Source organism: Solanum dulcamara, chromosome 5, assembly GCF_947179165.1.
Source record: "Solanum dulcamara chromosome 5, daSolDulc1.2, whole genome shotgun sequence".
NCBI classification, from domain to species: Eukaryota; Viridiplantae; Streptophyta; class Magnoliopsida; order Solanales; family Solanaceae; genus Solanum; species Solanum dulcamara.
In genome coordinates, this window is record NC_077241.1 from 9,242,678 (window position 1) to 9,260,513 (window position 17,836).

Here is a 17,836-nt window from a genome sequence, read left to right on the forward strand (position 1 = left end):
GGGGACACACACACACACACACACACATATATATATATATATATATTATTAATTAATGTGATATAGGCACAAGTCATATACACTTAACTAGTATATATATCTATATTATTATAAAAGCACGAATATAAATGTTGATTGACCAAAATATCCACTAAAAGTTTATTTACTTATTTTCCCTTTTAAGTTAAAATTTTCTTCATCTAAAAAAATTACTAATGGGTATAAACATAATTTTGTACTAGGACTAAACAAAACATATTTTCTATTAGGACTAAGTTTATTGTAGGATACATATCATCCTATTAATACTAGGAGTTTAACATTAAATTTATTTCAAGTAAACTATGAGTAGAAAATTTCTACACGTTTAATAATATTGGTCGATCAAAATATCCATTAAATATTAAAAGACTTTTATATTCTTAGGAGTAAATATTTAATAGTTATAACTTTAATTAATTTCAAAGTCCCACATATTTGCATGATAATTAAATTATATTTATTTTAAAAAAATAGTAAATGACAATTTTGTCGATTGTAAAAAAATAGTAAAGGATAATTTTATCTATTATAGAGTCTTTCAATAAAGGCAGTGTCCAATCAACAATTCAATGAGATACAACCTTCCATCATTAACATTTTTCCTAAATTTAAAATGATTCGAGACCCAACTCTTGAATTTTGGGTCGAATCTCAATTTGAGTGTCGGATCTCGAGTTAGAAATTGAGGTAACATTCCGGGGTGTTAGGGTTGGGTCCCGAGTTAGGTGTCAAGGTTGGGTCTAGAGTTAGGTGTTAGGGTGGAGTTTCGTGTCTCAGTCATGTTTTAGATCAAAAGTTGAGGTTGGTGTCGAGGTCAAGTATCGGAGTAGGTCCTTAATCAATCGTCGGGGTCGAGTGTCAGGATCAGATCCTAGTTCGAAAGTCGGATCTCGTGGTCGGATCATGATTCGAAAGTCAAGTTCAGAATCAAAAGTTGGAGTTGGATCCTTTGTCGGAATCGGGTCCTAGGTCAGATTCGGAGTCAGATCTCGATTGGCAAGTCAGATACATGGTTTGATGTCGGGGTCAGATCTCAAGTTGAAAGCCGAGCCGAGTCAGGAGTCAGAAGTCGGAGTCAATCTCGTGTTGGATGTTAGGGTCGGGTGGATTTAGATTCCGATTCGAAAGTTGGGTGCAGGGTCGAATCTCAAGTCAAAAGTCGAATCCCGATTTGAGATTCAGATCGGGTCCTAGGTCGGGAGCTGGTGTCGGAAATGCGGTCCCAAATTAGTGTTGAGGTCATATGTCGGGTTTGAGTTTCAAGTCGTGTCTAGAGTCGAATATCGAAATCGGATCTTGAGTCAAAAGTCGAGTCTCGAGTCGAGTCTTGAAAAAAGTGTTGGATCGGGAAATGAATCGGGAGTCAGGGTCAAGTCTTGGTTTGAAAGTAGTGTCTCGATTCATGTATTGACTGTCGAGGTTGTATATCGGGGTCGAATCTCAAGTCGGGTATCGAATATCGGAATGTGACTCCGAATTAGTCATCAAAATTCTTTTTTGTATAATAATTAATAAGAAGTAACTGGTTAAGTTGTTGTCATGTGACCAAGAGGTCACAGGTTCAAGCCTTGGAAACGGCTTCTGGCAAAAATGCAAGATAAAGCTGCGTACAATAGACCCTTGTGGTCGGGCCTTTCCCTGAACCCTGTGCATAGCGAAAACTTTAATACACCGGACTGCACTTATATATATAACACTAACGAAACTTCAGACAGGCAGTGTCGTATACCACTTTTAATTGCAAGCCACCAAAATTTGCTGAAGTTAAATTGTAAGCACTATGTAATAGCTAGTCATGTAATTTTAGATTCTTGTATTACAAATTTTGATATTATAATCTAACAACCTTTTATTTTATCTTCATTTTTATTACACACATTTAGTTTAAATTTTGAAAAATAATTTGTATTTATTCTCAAGTGCTTATACATAAATAAGTTAATTACTTAAAATCAATTAATATGTCACCTTCTTTAATTATATATTTTACCCTCAATAAATCATAATATCTCAAGGTTGTTCCAATTGAGGTACGATACACATTAGTCTTAATTTATCACCTCATTTAATTGTCCAAATTATTCTCAATCAGTCGTAAAACCTTAATAAAACATTTGTTTTTACAATAGCAAAAGCAATTTTAAAAACAACTTGCTCTTGTCTTTGGCTTATACATATCATCATGGTGATCACTACTCTCCCTAACATTGACTGTTCTTAATTCCTTTGAAAAATTCTCTTTTACATAGTTTTTTGTTTTTTATACCCTTATGTTCTGTGTTCAATTAGTTAATTTTGGAAGATTCAAAGAGAAGTCATGTTGACTATTTCCCTAAATAAAAATAATAGGCAATGGAAACTATGTTGCTAAATCTTGGAACATTGGAGGGCATTTTTTTCCCTACTAGATGTTATTTTAATAGGGAAAGAGGTTCACCACAAAGATTATTTTTTGAAAAATAAACTTCAACGTGCACACTTCATAGATATTATGTAAATTCGATTCCTTAACTTTGCTATTTAATTATCCATTAATAAAATAAGGACATTATCAAACATATTTGGAAGCTTAAATTATTTTCGAGTACATAGATTGCATTATGTGTTCTTAATAAGGAGTTAAATCCTTTTATTGTTGTCAAGATTTAAAGAATAATTTCTCTCATGATAGAATGAGAAAAAAAAACAATTTTGTAATAGTGGCACTTCAAGTTAAAGAACTTTAGTGAATTCTACTAGCGATGCAAATCACATTTGACACTTACTTTTATTTTCGAAAACAATACAGAAGAAGAGAGGAAAAAGAATTCAAATTCCAATTTTAAAAAAATTGAGGCAAGACTTCTAAATTCATGTGCTTTTATTATACTCCTTCATTTTTCACCCATTAGATAGTCCATAGATCATTAAATAAAAACCTTGTCCAACAGAGAATTAGATTTCAAAAATTAAAGAAGAAAAATGGAGGAAAATAAAAAGAAATAATAATCTTACCATTAGCTGGTATTTAGTTGGGGAATCACAGAATTAACATCCAACTTTATAAATTATGTGATAATAAAATATCTTGAGTTTTATTCAACCAGATAAATTACTATATGAAGAGAACTAGAGAAGATTGCCCTATGGCCTATACTACATATGAGAGACATGTCATTCTCTTAACCAATGTAGGACCCTATGGGGTCGTTTGGTACAAAAATAATAACGCATGGATTAATAATACATAAATTAGTAATGTGGGGATTAATGATGCAGGAATTATTTTATATCAAGTGTTTGGTTCATAGATTCTCACCTAATCTTGTGTTTGGTTTAAAACTTTATAAAAAGTTTCTTTCCAATAATATCATGGAATTATTATGGAATTTTTTATTTCATATAATTGGATCAAGATAAATAATTGCCGGATAATATTAATTTTTTTGTGGCCTCCTGACTAGCTAAGAAAAGAACAATTTTGTCGTCATGTTTGCTATTTTCTCACTTGAATTACTTGAGGGTAAGTAATTCTCATCTTAATAAATTGATCACTCACAAAACGTCAATTTTTAATTTAATAAAGATAAACCATCTACTTTTAAAACTGAAAAGATGGTAAACAATAGTAAAATCGAATAAATCATCTACGCTTACACATAAAAATTGCAAGTTTTAGTTGTAATATGGAGTTAATATCTTAAAAGGTCACTTAACTTTGAGAATTTATCTAGCAAAGTCATTAAATTTTATTTTGTACCAGTAAAATCACTCAATTAGGTCTTTGTGTCAACAAAATCATTCAACTAAATTAATTATCAAAAAAAATTGACATGGCAAAATATTTTTTTATATTATGTAAATGAACCCACAAATAAATAAAATTTGTAAGCTAATTTATTTAAACAAATTTACAAGTACAAAACTACAAATATAAAACATAAAATCAAGAGAATAAATAAATCAAGAAAATAAACAAAATGAATAAAAGTATTTGAGGGGTATTTTTGTCTTTACATATTTAATTTCATGATATTAAATCCTATGTATTACTAATACCACCAAATGGAAGGTATTAATAATACATCATATAATACCATGTAGGGTGTATAACTAATACATGGATTAGTTATACATAGACCCAAAGTTCCTACCAAGCATAGTTCTAAATAATACCATACATAATACATGAACTATTTCTTCTAATACATCCTGCCAAACGACCCCTATATCATTCATTCTAACACTCAAGACTGGGTGTTTGGGGTGAATTGACGGAATTAACTTCGTTTGGTGAAGTGTCCATTTTGATCTGTGTATTTAGGAAGGATCCCTTTTGATATGTAGCACGCAAAAAGTGTCCATTTTGAGGTTAGACTCGTATGGAACTTATCCTCTTGGTGATCTTTTCAAGAAACTAATAGAGAGATTTTTCGACGATGAAGTTGATTAAGATTAGTTTACATAATCAAATGAATGATAAGCTTTTAAGTGGTTGTTTGGTGCCTTAAATACATTTACAAATATGAAAACTCGGTCAGGAAATCTGCAGCTGCAATTGAAAGAGCTTATATAGAAAAAAAGAAGTATTTAATACGATTTTTAATGAGGCTATCATAAATACATTTCAAAATATGAAAACTCATCCAGGAGAACTATAGTAATTTACAAATGAGTTGTGTTTTATTAATACGATTAGTAATATGCCGATATAATGATTTGTTATTTGTTCACTTTTCTTAAATATGAATATCACTTGTGAAAAATCTTGGGTATGCCACTGCAAAGGTGAAATGACATTCAGAGCAAGGATTTGCATATGGACCTTTTCCACCTTCCCAGCTTCTCTCTTCCCTGCAAAGACAACAAGAAAAGCATTGTACTTTTAAGACTCCTAGCAAAGGGAGAAATTGTCTAAAGAGAAAAGGAAATACGCAAGTGTCACTGCCTAACGTTAAGCAAATTTACTCACTCTCCGAGGTGGAATAGCCAAGTGATTCTCCACAATCGACTCTGCCCTGATCCCCATTGGATGCAAGACTTCTTCGTAACTAGTCAGAGAGATTGTAAAAGTTAGTAAAAGAAGCTAGCTGAAATTCAGCAACATTAATGCCACAATATGATAAGTCTCTGAGGGGAGCATATCTAGAAATACACTAAAAGAAAATAGAGATTACTCGGAAACTGATACTTTATATGGAGGCCCCCCTTCATGGTCGCTTATCTGAGAAACAAGAAGAATCTCATAACCAAGGAAGAAACTAAAGGAAATAATGTCAAGAATAGCCAATCTACCAACTCATGGTCAATTATTACAGTGAGCTAGCAGTACGTTTAGCATATAGTAGATGTGACCTGCAAGGCTACAACACAACTATCTTTTGCCCTTTCACCTTTGCAGTAAAGAGGGCATGTAACTGATGTTTCCATCAATACTGCAAAAACATTACAACAACAACAACAACAACAACCCAGTGAAATCCCACATCGTGGGGTCTGGAGAGGGTAAAGTGTACGCAGACCTGACTCCTACCAATGTAGGACGGCTGTTTCCGAAAGACCCTCGGCTCAATAGAAGCATAGGAAAAAGGTCAGACAAGAATATTAAAAGTAGGAAAGTAGATAACGAAAGAGTTCCAAACAATAGTATAATCAAAGCTCAAAAAAACAGTAGATATCGTCAAATAATACCATAAATAACATAAGATAGCATAACATAATATACATAACATAAGTAACATAAATCAGAGTACAAGAAATCATAGTGCGTTAATACGCCTACGGATAAGGGGGAATAATGCCACTATGTACTAGCCTTCTACCCTGATATGTATCCGCCACACCCTCCTATCTAAGGTCATGTCCTCGGTAAGTCGTAAATGCGCCATGTCCTGTCTGATCACCTCTTCTCAATATTTCTTCGGCCTACCCCTACCTCTTCTGAAACCATCCATGGCCAACCTCTCACATCTCTGCACTGGTGCCTCTGGGACTCTCCTCTTCACATGCCCAAACCATCTCAGTCGCGTTTCACGCATCTTGTCTTCCACCGGGGCCACTCCTACCTTGTCTCGAATAGCCTCATTTCTAATTCTGTCGCTCCTGGTATGCCCACACATCCATCTCAACATTCTCATCTCGGCAACTTTCATCTTTTACACGTGGGAGACCTTAACTGGCCAACACTCCGCCCCATATAACATAGCTGGTCTAACTACCACTTTGTAGAACTTGCCCTTAAGTCGTGGTGGCACCTTCTTGTCACATAACACACCGGAGGCGAGCCTCCATTTCATCCATCCTGCCCTAATACGATGTGTGACATCCTCGTCGATCTCCCCGCTGCCTTGCATGATAGAACTAAGGTACTTAAAACTACTTCTCTTTTGGATGGCTTGGTCCCCGAGCCTAACTTCCGCGCCAACCTCTTGAGGAGTCTCACTGAACTGGCACTTTAAGTACTCTGTCTTGGTCCTACTCAACTTAAACCCTTTAGACTCCAAGGTGCGTCTCCAATCTTCCAGCTTAGCGTTAACTCCGCTATGAGTCTCATCGATGAGGACAATGTCGTCCGCAAAAAGCATACACCATGGCACCTCACCTTGAATTTGTCGTGTCAATACATCCATCACCAAGGCAAATAAAAACGGACTAAGAGCTGATCCTTGATGCAACCCCATCACAACTGGAAAGTGTTCTGAATCCCCTCCTACTGTCCTTACCCTGGTTTTGGCACCCTCGTACATGTCCTTGATCACCCTTATGTATGCTACAGGTACACCTTTAGCCTCCAAACATCTCCATAGTATCTCTCGTGGGACTTTATCATAGGCTTTTTCTAAGTTGATGAATACCATATGCAAGTCTCTCTTCCTCTCCCTATATTGCTCCATTAGTCTCCTCATAAGATGGATGGCTTCCGTAGTTGAGCGTTCCAGCATAAATCCGAACTGGTTCTCTGAAATAGACACGCCTCTCCTCACCCTCATCTCCACCACTCTTTCCCACACTTTCATAGTATGGCTTAGAAGCTTGATACCTCTATAGTTGTCGCAACTCTGGCTATCCCCCTTGTTTTTGTATAGAGGGATCATGATGCTCGACCTCCATTCTATGGGCATCGTTGCCGTCGTAAAGATTACATTAAATAACCTAGTCAACCATTCCAAATCTACCGAGCCCGCACTCTTCCAAAATTCTCCAGGGATCTCGTCAAGTCCGGTCGCTCTTTCCCAGCGCATCCTACGAACGGCATCTTTAACCTCATCGCCCGTAATACTCCTACAACCCCCAATATCGTGACTACTTCCTGTATGTTCCAAATCTCCCAACACAATTTCTCTGTCCCCTTTGTCATTCAAAAGTTTATGGAAGTATGACTGCCATCTTTGTTTGATAAGGGTCTCCTCTACCAATACTTTTCCGTGTTCGTCTTTAATGCACTTCACTTGATCCACATCGCGTGCCCTTCTCTCCCGGGCCCTGGCTAGCTTGAATAATTTCCTATCCCCGCCTTTCTCTTCCAGTTCAGCATAAAGGCGTTCAAAAGCTGCCGTTTTTGCCGTTGCAACTGATAATTTCATTGATATATACAGTAGGATACTGAATTGGAAAACTAAATGTATCCTCTATTGTATCTATTAAATGAGCATAACATAAAACTTCGTTGTGATATAAGAAGAATTCCATCCGTATTATTAACTCTTTATTCCAGAAGAATTTAAATGATCACAAGTTGTAAACGAGAAGGGAAGAAACTTAATGGAAAAAGAACTATTGACAAACCGGAAAAATCAGTGTAATAAGCTCCCCGTCTGGTTTTAGAAGATCTCGAATTTTACTGGCCCATTTTGATCTCATATCTGGCTCAATGGCACAAAAGAAACTGCCAATTTGAAAGTAAAGCTATCACACAACTGGCCATTTCGTAAGATGAGAAAACACATGGTCATGCCAATCTTACGTGTAGTCAAAGATAAGATCAAACAGTTGAGTGGGACGCCAGGTGAAGAAATCTGCTTCTAGGAAAGCAAAATTTTCTGCACTTTTTGATGATGAAAACAGCTACCTTGTGCAAAAATATGTGTAGATACTTTGAGAAAATATCAGAATGTATGAACCAAAACAACAAAATTACTACTATAAACCTGTCCTCTGAACCAATTCAAGACATTAGAACTAAGGATTGAAATGGGTCCTCAAGAACAACAGACAACTAATGAAGCATAAATGTTTGTGTTGGCTAGACTACTACTCTGAATCACATTTCTTTGAGCACAACGACAGTAGAAATATTCAATGCTCAGTCTCATGGTTGAGCTTCTGTGTCACTCAAAATTCTGGACAAAAAGGTGAAACACCCAAGATCAAAATTCACAATTTCCATAAAGGAGCACTATCAACAACCAAGCTGAGAAAGACATAGCTAAGTGATCGAAGAAGCTTATAACAGACCAAAAGCTAACAATCCCCCCCCCCCACCTTAAAGTGAAAAATGTAAATTTATCCACACAACAAAACAAAAGAGGGTAATAAAAATACACATGCAATAGAAAATTTAAGTTTCATTCAGAATCTGTAGCTGGTTACTTCTAGCTCCTTATCAATTTCTATTATATAATATTTAGTTCCCAAGGATCCGATACTCTTTCTTCCTACTTCCTATAATAAATTATTGAACATGCCAAATTACCTAAACCAACCTCCTTCCTTACACCACAATGGTGTCTCTTAGCAAACATTACCCTCAGACATCATCACCCCAGGGTTGCACAACAAAGAAAACATAAAGGGACACAATCAGAAGGACATTCAGTGATAGCCTTATCTAGTTAAGATGAAAAAACAACTTCCATCACCCAATCTCCTAGAAATTGTTCCCACCATATTATCTCAAATGGTTACCGACCCAAGGCCTTAATAATTGGATTCTGACAAATGGCATATCTCTAGTAGTCAGGATTCTTTTAGTCCACAAGAAACGAACTTCTAACATAATCTTTAAAGAGATGTTCGTTCAAATGATTGATCCTTACTAGTGAGATTCAAAATCTTCAAAAAGCAAAGGAGCAGAGTCGCAGCGGAAACAACACAGATTGTTTGCAGAAGGGAAATTTTTAGCCAAAGATGCACCAATAAGGCAAAAACAGTCTTGAAATCATTTAGTTTCCACTGCACATTGCATTCAAAAGTAAACTATACCTCAAAAGAAGGGTAAGTAGTGAAGAATAAGTAGAGAGGTTGCATAAATATTGCAGACTTGTAACATAAATCTTTGATACTGTTTCTATAAGGAGGTGTTGGCAAACCAGATCAAAGTAACTCAAAGTAATAGCTCTTACTTTTGTAGCTTGCTTAATAGCATTTTCTGATACATCCAAGCCAACAACAAAGCGTTCAGGGCATGCGATTGCTACCACATCATGACCCTGCACGACATATACTTCAACTAAGTGAAAAGAAACAGTACCAGAAGTTTAGAACAGTAAAAAGAAAGAAAAGAAGCTTTACGTGCTATTAACCAGTACAAAAAAGGTGGTTCTGCGTGTGATGAAACCAAAGGAAAAATTGAAAGACCTAATTGGTTGATTATACCAATGAATATTAGGGTGTATAATAGCCTTTCTGATATGACAATTTTGGACTCATTTCTTGCATACAAAAATACATGCTTGATCTCATGGCGTGTTTTCGAGCGTCTATCAAAAACAACCTCTCTACCTTCACAACGTAAGGGTAAGGTCTGCGTACACACCACGCTCCCTAGACCTACTTGTGGATTACATTGGGTATGTTGTTGTTTTTTATCTCATGATGTGTATTAATTAGAAAAAAACGTTCTACTTGACTTTTTTATGAGGAAAAACTCAGAAACTATAGATTTCAGCCGTCATTCCATAGTTATGGTAAAGTTCTCCATCCCTTTTTTTTTGGATGACTGTGGTGTCCGGTCAACTTTTGCACAACAGGTATTAGGTAACTCTATCCACCAAAACTAGAGATGGAAAGAATTTCCAAGTGTTTTTATTTTTATCTCCCGTGAGATTTGAACCTGAGACCTCAGGCTTCAACCACTTCACTGACCACTAGTCCACTACGCCACACCTTTTGGTGCTAGCTTCTCAATTTCTGGACATTACCAGTAAACAAAATTGCAGAGAACCCTATATTGTTTTTTTCTTTAAAGACAAATCATCAAGAATAACAATAAAATTGCCCTAATTAAGAAGAAGAAGGGGTTTCACAGAACAAGCTGCAAGACACAATCAATAGGTAGAAAGAAAATAACTTACACTGCCACAACCAGGGACCAGAGCCCTCCCTTTAGGAAGTGCACCTGTCTGATGAAGATGAACAAGAATTGGGGCAGTCTGACCCAAATCCCAAGGTGTCACTCCTTTCTCCCAACATTTATCCCAACCACCTATCATTACAGATAATCAAATTTGTAAATTGAAAAAAAAAGATTCAACTTTTCTTGAAAAGAAGAAGGAAGGGGTTTTTACCAGAAGGGTCAGAATGAAGTAGCTGTTGTAATTTGTCGACATTAGGGTTTGATGTATTGCTTCTTGCCATTGTGAGTCTACTGAGAGGAAAAGTTAACGGCAAAGCGTTAGAGAGAAGGCCATAGCAGGTAGACAAATGGGTTCTCATTGGTGAAGCGTTAGGACGTAAACACACTGATTACCATCAGTTTCTGCGTCAACAATGGCAGTTCCCATACGGGTCGGGTCATTGTTTGGACTGGGTGTTTTTTTGGGGTGACCGGGGAGATCTTTTAGGCATGATATTGTAGGCTTTGCCCTTTAAATGGTCTCCAATGATGAAGCGTGAGGACGTAACACACTAATTACCATCCATTCTTGTGTCAACAATGGTAGTTTCCATATGGATCGGGTCGATTATTTAACTAATTTTGGAGCAACGGATCCTTTAGACATAAAATTGCATGTTTTGTCCTTTAAATGTGTCCTCGTGATGAAGCATGAGGACGTAACACATTGATTATCATCTATTTTTGTGTCAACAATGACATTTTTTATACGAGTTAGGTCGGATCGATCATTCATACTGATTTTGGATCGAGGATCCTTTACGCATAAAATTGTACGTTTTGTTCTTTAAAAGCATTATTCTTTAATTTTTGGAGTAACTATAATTTGGACCATACTTATTATTAGTAATTATAGCTTGTCAAACAGCTAATTTACATTAGATAATGTATTATATAACTTTATTTATGAATTATAGCACATATTTTACTTTTATACATATTAGTCTTATTATTCTTACTAGAAATAGCTAAATACATATACAATACATTTCTAATAAAATTTTGATATAATAACGCATCAACTAATTTAAATAGCATTTGAATATCTGAAATTCAAGTATAATAATTGTAACATTGTTAATAAGAAAAAAAAATAAACAACAATTATAATACCTTTTGAATTCAATATATTACATGTATTATAGGCACGTTTCAATGCACATGGTGAATGTAAAATTAATTTTTTTTATACAAATGTATTATAAGTATTATATTTGAGTTTCAAACATTCAACCTGACCTAAGGCCTAGTCGTAACACGACGATCGAAACCCCGAAGGGACTCCAACCAAGCCTCTTGACATATCGTAAGCATGCATAAGGTAAAGTAAATGCGAAAATAATGTAAGAAGAGTCTAAACATGATCATAGAAATAAGAGTAACTTGACTACATAGCCTCAATGACATAGGTCCAACAAATGCCTCTACTACATAAACGGGTGGGGTCTAAGACATGTCCCTAACTCACCTTAAAAACGAATTATAACAAAGTCTTTGAAATGAAACAAGCAACTCATAACTAGTCCTCGATAGATGATGAATTATCAAACACTTCGCCGATAAGGAAACTCTACCAGCCACGTGTGATAGAAGCGTGATCCTCAGCCCCGACATTATGAGACAATGTAGGCAACAAATATGCATTATTACGTTTGAATGTACTAAGTATGAGGACATGACATGCAACATAAATCATAAGATAAAACGATCAACTTAGTACAAGAGAAGATACGTGAAGTCATGAGAAAACCATAATGATCAAAGCATTTGAAAGGCATAGTTGTAATCATGAAAGTACATAAAAGGTCATACATATGTGGGATAGAACCATAAATGACAATAAGATCATGCGAGCTATAACATCGAATCCTGATATCTCCTCATACAACGGAAGAAAGGGGAATCTACTTTCCAAGGTAGACTATACCCCGCTAGGCGGGCCTAAATACGCTATATGTGGATCCACTAGCTAAGCCATGAAAGCAAACCTACGGTGGCATGTAGTTTAGGGGACAAGAGGCTGCTACTAAGGCTTTTGATAAGGCCCTCACCTCAAATCCACTAGGTGCTAAGTCAAATCCCACGGAATATATAACATAATAAACATACTTAGCATATATCATAACTTGTTCATAAACTTCATAATTCATAGAATAGCTCATTTCATAACATAATTGCACTGTGAGTATTAACCTTTCATCATCACAAATCATACTTGAATATTTTATATCATTAGGTCCTAGGTCACCACATAGAGCCGTAAGTCACCTTTCTTCATAACTTGCATGAAACTCATGTCTTGAACATACTTGTAACTCATGATCATAATTCATACTTGAATTTAGAGTAAAACTCATATGCATAGTCAATTTGAATGAAAACAATAGAGCACTTTGAAATCATTGAATTCATATTCATACTTCATAATATCATCATTAAAAATAGCTTTATGCATGGGCAAATCATAATTCAACTTGAAATCATGTAATTCATGTAGAAACATAATCATAATGATTATTTTTAATGATTAAAAACATAATTAAAACAACTAAATGCAATTCATCAAATTAGGGTTACAAACCCAATTGAAATTCATAAGTCTTTGAGTAGAAACCTTGGGAATCAATGGGTGAAAGGGACCCATGGATCAATCCCTACATACCTTGAATGAATTTGAGCTTAGAATTGAAAAACGAGACGAGCTTAGAATTGAAAAACGAGACTTGTTCTTGAAGAAACTCTAGACAAACTTGATGAAGAAGATGAACCCTTGAATGAACATTGGGAGAGAAGTCTTAAAGTTGTTTGAGAATTAATAAGGGAAAAGAATAGGTTTAAAAGTATTTAAGATATTTTCATAATGAATCTAGTCCCAAAAAGTCCACATACATTAATAAAAAAATAAGAAAATGACTGGATTACCCCTCATTTAACTGGGATTGGACTCACTACGGAGGACCCATCATGGTACGTGATGCTCATCACGGCCCGTGGTGGTGTCCATTATGCTAGCCTTGGACTTGGAAATCTGAAGTTGCGGGGGGAAGGTTTCAGAACTTCCTCCACAAAATCCTTCACGGTCCGTGGAGTGCATTACGACCCGTGAAAAAAGGGTGTGGTACAGGCCCTGCAGATGGGTCTGCAGGAGTTACCACCACGGAATCCACCACGGTCTGTGAAGCTTTGTACGGCCCGTGGTGGTGAGGCATGGTCCTTGCCTTGAGATCATGTTCTGAGGTCTAGGGGAGGGGCCACCATGGAGGGCTTCACGGCCCGTGGTGCTCACCACGGTCCGTGGTGCCCGGTCATGGCCTTCACTTTGTAGGATTGAGCCTCAGGGTTATCACTATAGTGGCTCACCACGAGGCGTGGTGCTCACCATAACCCGTGATGGCCTTCCATGATCATCACGTGGTACCAAAATTGCAGGTTTTCAGAAATTTTATGTTTTGATCCTCATTTTCTGACTTTTCAAATTTCAGGGTCTTACAATATCTCCCCCTTGGGAACATTCATCCTTGAATGGGACTCAAGCTAGCATGAATGGAATAGGAAAAGAACATATCAGCCCAACATGAATGCAAAATATCTCGATAATGCATAAAACATGAAATCTTCAATCTTAAGCAAAAAAATAAGGCGAAACCCATCGGTGGTCTTATAAATGGAATTGGATAAGTATGACTCTATTTAGGTGATTGTGGACCGATTAACCAAATCAGCTCATTTCCTTCCGGTGAAGACTAGCTACAATATGGAGCATAGATTGTTAGGTTGCATGTGGTGCCTATCTCTATTTTATCGCATCGGGGTTCGATGTTTACCTCTCACTATTGGGAGGCATTGCAGCATGGTTTGGGTACGCGACTAAAGATAAGTTCAGCATTTTATCCTCAAACTGATGGCCAGTCTGAGCGGACTATTCAGGTGTTGGAGGATATGCTTAGGGCCTATGTAATTGATTTTGGTGCCTGATGGAACCAACACTTGTCCTTAGCCCGAGTTTGTCTACAATAGCAGTTATCACTTCATCATTCAGATGACACCATTTGAGGCATTATATGGTCATAGGTGTCAATCACCCATAGGGTGGTTTGATTCAGTAGCGATTGATGTATTGGATACTAACTTAATCAGGGATGCTATAGAGTGGGTACGTTTGATTCAGGGTCGACTATTGACAGTCCAGAGTCACCAGAAGAGTTATGCTAGCAAGAAGGTTCGTCCCTTGGAGTTCATGTTAGGTGATTGTTGTAGCTTAAAATATCACCCATGAAAGGGGTGATGAGGTTCGGAAAAAAGGGTAAGCTTAGCCCAAGGTTTGTTGATCTATTTGAGATTCTGAGGAGAGTGGGTGGGGTGGCTTATGAGTTAGCCTTACCCCCTAGATTGTCAGTCGTCCATCCAGTGTTTCATGTCTCCATGCTTCGCAAGAATATACCGGATGAGTCCTATGTGATTTCTTATGATGCGGTGGAGTTGGGTCCGTATTTGACTTATGAGGAGGAACCAGTAGGTATCCTATACACGCAGCTTCGTAGGCTCAGGACCAAGAAGATTGCTTCGGTCAAGGTGCAGTGGCAGCGCCTGCCTGTTGAGAAGGCGACTTGGGAGTTAGAATCTGATATGCGGGCCCGATACCCTCAGCTCTTTGAGACTCCAGGTACTTTCATTTATCTTATGTTCGAGGAAGAACATCTTTTGTAGTGATGGATGTTGTAATGACCTTGAGGGTCATTTATAGAAATTTATGTGAAATTATCATTTTACCCCTACCTTAGTTCCCCCAAGTGTTATTTGTTCAGTTTGTGTAATTGAATGTGTTAAAGTCTTAATAGTTAGTGAATTGGGCAAATTCTTGAATTTTATAGAGTAAAGAGGTGAAAAAGTAATTTTCGAAATCAATCGGAGCTACGGGTCTCAGAATGGGATTTCATCAGTTCCATCAGCTCCAAAATGTGGAAATTGGTCTAGAAGAGTCGTCAGAATCAAATTTGGGGTTGACATGTGAATTTGAGGTCTCAAGTTTGAAAGTTAGTTTTAAATTAGTTAAGTTTGACTTTGGTGAACAAATCAAGTTCAGAGACTTGAATTGGATTTTTGATGATTCCATGATTTCGTAGGGTGATTCTAACACTAGAAATAGCTTTGCTATAATTTTTAGAGACTCCGAGGGTATTTGGGTATTTCAAGTGCCGAAACTAGTTTAGTTGCGATTTATCAGATTCGGGTCAAGTAGACCTTGAATTTGAATTTCGATGGTTTTATTGAGTCTGAAACATCAAATTTAGTTGGAGTGTATATATGATTTGTGTGTATGGGATTCCGAACGAATCCTGAGGATCTGATCGGAGATTTGGAATGTGGATTTTGAGCTGGTGTTGGTTGCTGGTGCCACGCCTCGCAAAAGAGAGCCTTGGTCTCTTAAGAGACCATCTCTAAAGTGAAATGGGTTTGCTAAATCTAAGGGTCGCGAAAGCGACCATTGCTCGGCTAAAGTGAAGCCCGTGTTTTAGAAGAGGTCGCTTTAGCGACACCTGAAAGGTCCAAAAACGAATTTTTAGTCTTTTCTTCTATATTTGATTTTCAAGAGTTTGGAGGGGCGATTTGTGAAGTATATTTTCAGAGAATTTTATTTGGGTAAGGATGTATAACCTTAATCCTTTAATTTTCTTCCATTATCTTGTGATTTCACCTTGAAATTCATGGTTTTGAACTCAAACATTGGAGGTTTTTCATGCTACTTTTAAATATTGATTTCTACCTCAAATATTACTCCATTTTTATGGTTTTTTCACCTGTGAACTCCAATTTTTGTGTAGAAGCTAATTTTGAAATAAAATTTCATATTCGACCCTTTTAAAAAATGATCAATTTTTAGATTATTTTACCCCCAGTTCTGAAACCTATCAATATGGGTATCATTGGACTCCTTATGACGTGTATGTTTTATTCTTGATAGTGAGTTATCATTTTGAGCATTGAATTCAAAGGTTGTTCATTTGATAGAGCGTTCGAGTGCGGTTTTGGCAGTTGAGGTAGGTTTGGCTATCCTTCTTGGGGCTGAGTTGGGGTGATTAGTCAAATTTTATATTATAGACTTTGGGATGGGGTAGTAGCATAGTTTGAAACTGATAATTTATATTGTGATGCCCGTGTGGGGGCTTATATGTGTTGTATAGCCCTTCTGGGGGCCTTATGTGATGTTTCATTTATGATTGAGACTGTGTAATCCATGACTTAACTGAGTTAGAGATGAGAAGAGGTTATTTGACTTGTGACGCCCATCTAAGGGATTGAGTTGGGGGTTTTGAACATGCCTGAATATTGAAATATTGTTGAAAAAGGGGTGAACACTTAAATTTGAGGCATTTCCTTCCCATTATTGTCTATTAAAGGTAAATATCATGTTTACGTTAAGTTTTGAGAATTTTGAATCTTGTATTACATATTGAGTTGTAAATTTCCTCCATGTCTTATATGATGTGAATGCATTCATCCTCATTCATATTATTATTGATCATTGGGAAGTTGAGATCTGTGAAAATTCTTTTTGAGAAAAAAAATGTGACACCTTTAAACCCTTATATCTTGAGTCCATACAGGATCATGCATAAGGAGCCCTTTGTACTGCATTTTCAGCCTGCCTCTTACCTTCCTCAGCAACAACATCCTGCAGCAACAAAGTCACAAAACTGCAACTTTCAGGGAACACATACAAGACAATAGTAGTAGCTATTACAATCTGCAGAATTACTTGCCTTTGTGTTTTTCTGTTTGTTGGTGCAGGGTGATTTGTATCAAGTGGACATGTCCAAACACCTCCAAACTTTGCAGGATTGCATCATATACTAATTTGGAAAAGCTCAACAAGTTTCAGCTCAAAAGGATAATTGGAGACGTTAGGCGAGCGACCTTGAAAAAATCAGCAGTCTTAAGCCTAAAGAGAGAGAAACTTGGTAATTGGAAGCTCCAGCTTGGGATTCAAGCCTTCAAAATTTGCAGGGATAAAGAAAAGGCCATATATGCAAACATCATGAAGTTTCAGGTCAAACGGATAATTGGAGACGTTAGTCGAGCGACTTGGAAAAAGTTAATAGTCTCCAAAGCTCTTACTGAGGTCTCTTCTTTTTTGCTAGTTTGTGCAAGCCTTGTTTTGTTTGTTTTTGGTTGTTGTATTATTTCAGGTGCCTGGAGTGATGTATCAACATCCTTTAACAACAAATACATAGAGAAAAGCACAAATACAACTTCCTACCACCCTGCAACATCTAAGCTTCAGCAGGGCAGCATGTGCAGGGTGAGATGCAGCATGAGGACCTGTCCAAATGGCTCCAATCTTTGCAGGGGTTCAGAAAATAATATATTGACAAGGCCCAAGAAGTTTCAGCCCAAACGGACAATTGGAGGCGTTAGGCGAGCGACATTGAAAATTTCAGCTGCCTTAAGCCTAAAGAGAGGGCTTTTCTTCCAACTTGGGCA

The 17,836-nt window shown here is 36.9% G+C and overlaps 1 protein-coding gene across 6 annotated transcripts; it reads right to left on the reverse strand.

The window, feature by feature from the left end:
* Positions 1-4,599: 4,599 nt before the first annotated feature.
* Positions 4,600-10,881, reverse strand: LOC129888994 (thiocyanate methyltransferase 1). Of its 6 annotated transcripts, none has more exons than XM_055964088.1 (8): positions 10,527-10,878; positions 10,314-10,444; positions 9,363-9,449; positions 7,985-8,085; positions 7,807-7,906; positions 5,213-5,245; positions 4,994-5,072; positions 4,601-4,875 (listed from the first exon to the last, which is right to left on the reverse strand). In XM_055964088.1, the coding sequence occupies exons 1-8, from the start codon at positions 10,672-10,674 to the stop codon at positions 4,664-4,666; spliced, it is 891 nt and encodes a 296-aa protein (XP_055820063.1). In that variant the 5' UTR covers positions 10,675-10,878; the 3' UTR covers positions 4,601-4,663. The 6 variants fall into 6 exon arrangements, 4 of the variants coding, with proteins under 4 accessions (XP_055820065.1, XP_055820066.1, XP_055820063.1 ...); XM_055964089.1 differs by having other exon boundaries at positions 4,676-4,875; positions 5,199-5,245; positions 10,527-10,876; XM_055964090.1 differs by lacking the exons at positions 7,807-7,906; positions 7,985-8,085 and having other exon boundaries at positions 4,600-4,875; positions 10,527-10,881.
* Between the last annotated feature and the right edge of the window lie 6,955 nt (positions 10,882-17,836).